Source organism: Psammomys obesus, unplaced genomic scaffold (genome assembly GCF_907164565.1).
Source record: "Psammomys obesus unplaced genomic scaffold, mPsaObe1.curated_primary_1811, whole genome shotgun sequence".
Lineage (NCBI taxonomy): Eukaryota > Metazoa > Chordata > Mammalia > Rodentia > Muridae > Psammomys > Psammomys obesus.
The window spans coordinates 11,824,549-11,830,450 of NW_026585644.1; the positions used below are offsets into that span (position 1 = coordinate 11,824,549).

At 41.2% G+C, this 5,902-nt stretch overlaps 1 protein-coding gene across 1 annotated transcript in view; it reads right to left on the bottom strand.

The window, feature by feature from the left end:
* Positions 1-678, bottom strand: part of Ccdc71l (coiled-coil domain containing 71 like) — a 13,623-nt gene extending 12,945 nt beyond the window's left edge. The window contains exon 1 of the mRNA XM_055621631.1: positions 7-678. Coding sequence (XP_055477606.1) covers positions 7-378 — 372 coding nt within the window. The 5' untranslated portion in view covers positions 379-678. The remainder of the gene's footprint in view (positions 1-6) is intronic.
* Positions 679-5,902: the final 5,224 nt, after the last annotated feature.

A 5,902-nucleotide genomic window follows, 5' to 3' on the forward strand; every position in this document is an offset into this window, starting at 1 on the left:
CCTGGCCGTGGCGCGCGGGCGCGGCCGGCGCGCGGGGCGGCCGGCGGGCGCCGGGAGGTCGGGCACCAGCGCCCGGCACGAGGAGTAGCCGTAGACGTCCTTGCTGCGCAGGATGTGCGGGGAGAACTGGTGCTTGAGGCTGCAGAGGAAGTTCCAGAGCTCCGCTTCCGAGCTCATGAACTCCGTGCTGCTGGGCATGAAGAGCTTGAAGGCGTCGCCCAGCGCCTCGGTGCTGCCGGCCAGCGACAGTTGCGACCGCGAGTACACCACCTTCTCCTCCGGCGCCTCCAGCCCGGCCCCTCCTTCCCCTCCGCAGTCGCCGCCGCCGCCCCAGGCGGCCCGGGGCCGGCGCCGCCGCCTCTTCGCGCCGCGTCGCATCGGAGGCCGCTCGGGGGCCGCCCGCCGCCTCCCGCCCGCGCCCCGCTCCGCGGCGCCGCCCGCCTGCTGCTGCCGGCGCCTTCCGCCCGGCGCCGCTCGCTACTTCGCTCGCCTCGCCGCCCCTCCCCCTCGGGGCGGAGGACGCGCTGGAGGTCCTGCCGCCCGGTTCAAGATGGCGGCGGCGGCGGGCGCCCACCCCGGGGCTTTGTCATTGGACGGCGCCCGCCCCCTCCCCTGGCTTCTCTTTCTTCTCTTGCCTCCCTTCGCCCTCCGCCTTTCTTTAAATGGGCCCGCCTGAGGCCCCGCCCACCGCGGCCCCGGCTCCGCCCATTGGGTGCTCTCAAAAAGAGGGGCCGGGACTGCCGTGGGGGCAGGGGGGGGACAGTTCCTAGAACATGGTGCCCGGTGGTGGGCGATGGCGATGGGGATGGCCCTGGAGGGCCAGTCAACCATTGGGTGGGTCCATGAGAGTTGCCCTGTCTAGAGAAGGAAGTGAGTGGGTGTGAACTCCACGTTTGGGGTGAAGTGGGTGGTTGTGCGCAGCTGTGGGTTGAGCTGGGGAAATCTACCCTTCTGAGGAACAGAACCCAAAGGCTTGATGGTATGACAGCCCAGACATGGGGGTCTAAAACTAGAGGGGCTGGGCTTTCCACGAATCCCTTCTAAGTCCTCAAATCTCGCCCTTGGCATCTTCCCACTCTTTGCCTCTCCTGACCCCATCCTGCTCAAGAAAACCAAACATTCGGCCGTTTATGGCAGCTTCCTTCTGGGCAGTGGGAACCATCTTGGCACATTGAGGATCAAATACTGGTCACTGGGAAAGAAAAGACTTTAATACTGTGTGAGAGTAACAAGTCCGCTCAAGTTGGACAAAGGGCAACAAAGCCATTGTGTTGAAAGGTTTTTTTTTTTTGTTTGTTTTGTTTTTTTTTAAATCAGAGTTTTATTTCATATTTCACTCGGTATTACATTGCCCGTTTTCAGCACCATCTCCATCCTTAAAGTAGTATTCCGTATTCTCAATAAGACTCTATTGAGAGGAATACATCCTTAAGAAAGAATTGCCTTTTGTATTTGGGAAGACAGCAGTGGGCATTCTTTTTGTCAATTTTTCTATCCATACTCAACTCACTGCCTAGTCACATAATAGCCACTGAATGCATACTGAGAGAATGTATGAAATAGCACTGACTATTTGAAATGGAGTGGCATACTGAAATTGCTTAGAACAAGATAATTATATATTTTGCATTTATATTGCAGTTTTCTTTGAAGTTCTTTAAACTTCATTATTACTCGTGCTGGGGACCGAACTCAGAGCCTCACCTCTGAAGACAACACTTTCCTACTGAGCTATACCCTTCATCCCATAAGATTTGTTTAAAGTGTTTAAGGTTTTTAAAAAATGACCTGATGCTAGAACTTTCTAAAATGAACATCTTATTTTGCAGCAGACAATGAATACAAAATTTTTGTGATTTATGTACAGTCGGTAGTTCCATAAAATATTTGAGCCAAGAGACACCTAGTTCAGTCTCCTAGTGTCATAGATGAGGACGTTTAGACCCACAGGGGTTCATTAATACAGCTTGCTAATAGCAGGGCTGGTGCTGTGGGTCTTGTGTTCCTAATCTAGAGATCTCTGTATTTCACTGGTGGTTTTTCTCACTGTGCTGTGCTAACTTAATTGAAATGCTTTAATGCATTTTCAATGAGGTGGTAAGGAATATGGCTATACCCCTGTTCATACTCTCCATCCAAAATTGAGCAATTTTAATCTGCCTTATATGAGACATGGATAATATTTTGGTTGAACCTTATAACCTTTAGTTTAGTTTCAAAAAAAAAAAAAAAAAAAAAAAGGAAGAAAGGAAAAAAAAGAGAAACTCGCTTTTCTATACTAAAGCACACAACCCACAAAATTGGCTTGAGACAAAAATAAAAACTATGACCATGAATCAATTCTCCATGTACCAAAATGACGGTAGTTTTATAAAGGGAAAATCATTTTCCTAGAAAAGCATGCTTTGCTCTCAGAACAATACTATAGAGACAATTATCAGCTTCCTAGCTCCTCATAAAGGAATTATGCTTTTACTACTGCATTCATAGCTGGTTTTCTTAGTAATTCGGAGAACACATAATGTGAAATTTGAATAACTTCTATTGAAATACAATAAAATATCATTTTTATGTAGATGTACTCAGAAAAATCTCAGAGTAAGCTAGTAGACTGAAGAGAGGGCTTCATAGTGAAAGAAAAGGATAAATTAGGATATGGTTCAAGCTTCCCATGTCACTATGTGCTCCCTTCTATGTTAATTACAAACTCCTGGGTCTTGCCACATAAATATATATACACCATGAATCTACATTGAGAATTTTTTTCAGCAAAACCATAAAAGATTCTAAGAAGATAGAAGATTTTAAGTTACTGAGCAAATAAGAGCTAATTTTGTGAGTCAGGACACAGAAATTTTAGCTGAGACTATTTCTTACGGAATTTAGAACCCAGGATCATGTTAAATGGCTTACATCATTTTCTGCTTTTTAACTTGACTCTGTTTGCATCTATGCAAACGTATGTAATTGATTTCAATTAATAAAATGTCTTTTCAGCAAAATGTAAAAATTCTAAGGAGATGTAGGTTTCAGTAAGTTACTGGTCAATCAATAGTTTATTTTGTGAGGCAGTACACAGAATTTAGTGAAAACTATGTTAGGGAATTTAGGAATCAGTTTTGTGTTAAATGGCTTAAATTATTGTATACTTTAAAATTTGGTTTTGTTTTCTTGTTTTTTATTTCTTTTGCTCTTGGCCTCTATTTTTTGGTTAACTCAAATAGTCTTTGTACAAATATCTCATTTGTACAAATGGATATCTCATTATCCATTCTTCTTAAGTGACTAAAACTTACACCTAATGATAATGTAATTCTAGTTCTCAAGACCCTATATGATTTATCGAAAGATGGAAAGTTTATGTCCTTATCTCTCAGAAATGGTGCTTCCTATATCTGACAAATGACAGATAAGAATAAGCTAATTGTGTTCATCTATTTTTATATTAATAATTTATGCCGCTAAAATTTTATCTAAGCAAAATAAAGTCACCAGAGATTTTCTAGAGAAATTGACAAAAAAATATTTTCTAGCTACCTTTATTTTTGCTTTAATACCTCACTTCTTTAAAATTGATTCTTGAGTGGTGGCCAAAAATAATAAAAAGTACATATGTAAGCTATTATAAACATTATTTCTGAAGTAAAATAATCTCCACATCAAATATATCTTTACAGTTAAGGATTCTTGGATGCTGCTTTTTACCTTTCTGCGTCTGTTTTCTCATCTAAAAATGCGATGTAACCTACATTTCAATAGCTTGTTTATTAAGTAATACTCATATAACATATACTATAGTATCTGAAACACAGTTAAGCATTTAATAAACAGTAGCCATCTTTATTTGTCTTATCCAATTTTGAGGATTTTATTTGGACTAACCAGCGTATTTCAAGCACTGTATTATAGAAAAATCTAGAAATTTGGTGGTGGCAGGAGTGGGAAGGGGTGTTCTATGAGGAAATTTAAGAGGTTACCTAACAAATTGAGCACTTTTCTTTCAGCTGGGAATACTGAGACACCAAAAGGGATGCCCAAGGCCACAGAACAGTCCAGAAGGAGACTGGACTAATCGAGGGCTCTAACTGCTGGTCCAAAATAGTGTCTAGCATCCTAAATGTATATTTAACCTAATGAACTAATATTTTTTTATTTAAATGATATTGACTATAGGGTGTACATAAAGAAAAAATACCTTTTGGTATATTCATTTTAAAATAATCCAGATTTTTCTATAAGGTGATCTCAAAGCTCCAGTGTGTTCCAAAACTCTTAATGTATAGCATAAAGACTATATAATCCAAGACAATAGGAGTCCCCCTTCTTGGAAGATGGAAATCATGTGTTTTCCTGATTGTTCCTGAAAACTTGAACTTAAAACTCTAGGCATCACATATCAAATAAGCACAAAAAGACTGAAAGGTTGAAAGAGCAGGCTTCCCCCAAGGAAGGGTGTGGCTCTCTGGGTTTCTTTTCCACATAACTCTGAAAATGGGTGCCAGAGAGTTGAGCAATTCAGAAATGCCCACATATCAAACATAAAAACCCTCAACAAAATCTCACCCTAGCCATGTGACCAGATAAGGGCCAGCCTGAAGAAGTGGGAAGTTTTCAGCTAGGGGAAAACAAAAAACAACAAAAGTCGTAGAATGAAAAACTGTAACTTCTATCCTTGCCAGACTATGAAAAGGTAACCCACCTTTTGGCATCCATTTTCTGCCTTAATTCACGGCTGCTGGGGTGGCATTACAGAAGTCCGAATAGGAAACAGGACTTTCATTCTCAACTAGGTCTTAAAAAGGAATTTCCAATCACTGTCAATGGAGACAAGTGGAGACTAAAACCGAGACACTCCTTTCCTATCCCTCATTACCCTAGTGGGAAGCCAGAATTCCCACCACCATCCACCCTTAATAAGGGTCACTTCCTATTACCTCAGCGTCACTGGAAGCTTTTCTGCCACCACTGAGGCAGCTTTGTCCCATGCTAGAACAGTGTCAGAGAAAGCCAAGTGAAAGAGTTAAGATTCAGAGTCAATAATGCAATACCTTAAAATGTGAAAGTTTCAAGTGGGAATCATTTACTAGATAGTCTTCACTGAATGAAAAAGAAAATATGTAGGTGTCAATGAGAGGAGAATAATGTTAGAATCACATGACAAAGATGTTAAACTAGTTATAAAAATATATCAAGTGAGGGTGGACATCTTAAGTCAAGAAACAAAGCTCTAGCAAGGAAATAGAAAATCTTTCTAAATACAGATAGATAATCAACAAAAAGTTCAACATTTGGCACAATATTAGAATGGAGGAATAGGAAAGAACTGGTAAACTTGAAGATAAAATGTAGGTGTAATCCACTAACCACAGACACAAAGTAAGCAGGAGGTAAGACTGAGCAAAGCCTCAGGCCCTAGAGAACTGTAAGGTCTAATATTTGTCTCATTGAAATCTGGAAGGAGACTAGCCAGTGAGGAGGACTGGTAAAACAGTATCTGAAAACCAAATTTGCAAAAATAGTATTGTAGAGATTTGAGAACAAACCAAGGTAAAAAAAAAAAAAAAAAAAAAAAAAAACTCTACATTGAACCACTTGTGAGCTGAACTTCTCAAAATCAAAAACTACAAAAGAAATATGAAATCAGCTTAATTAAAAATACTTTACTCAATCTCCAGCAAAACACATGTGCATGCACACACACACACAGTGTTATCTTACAATGAAAGAGCAATTTTTCCCTAGAAACCATGGATGGAGGGCCAAGAAAAGTAGCTCTATCTTCCCCCTTTCCGTGTGTTTCTTTCATCAGGTGAAAACATCCTTTAAAAATTAAAGGGAGCTAAGGACATTCTCACACAAAGAAAGACAGTTTGTTGCTGGTAGATTCTAAAGAGTAACAAAA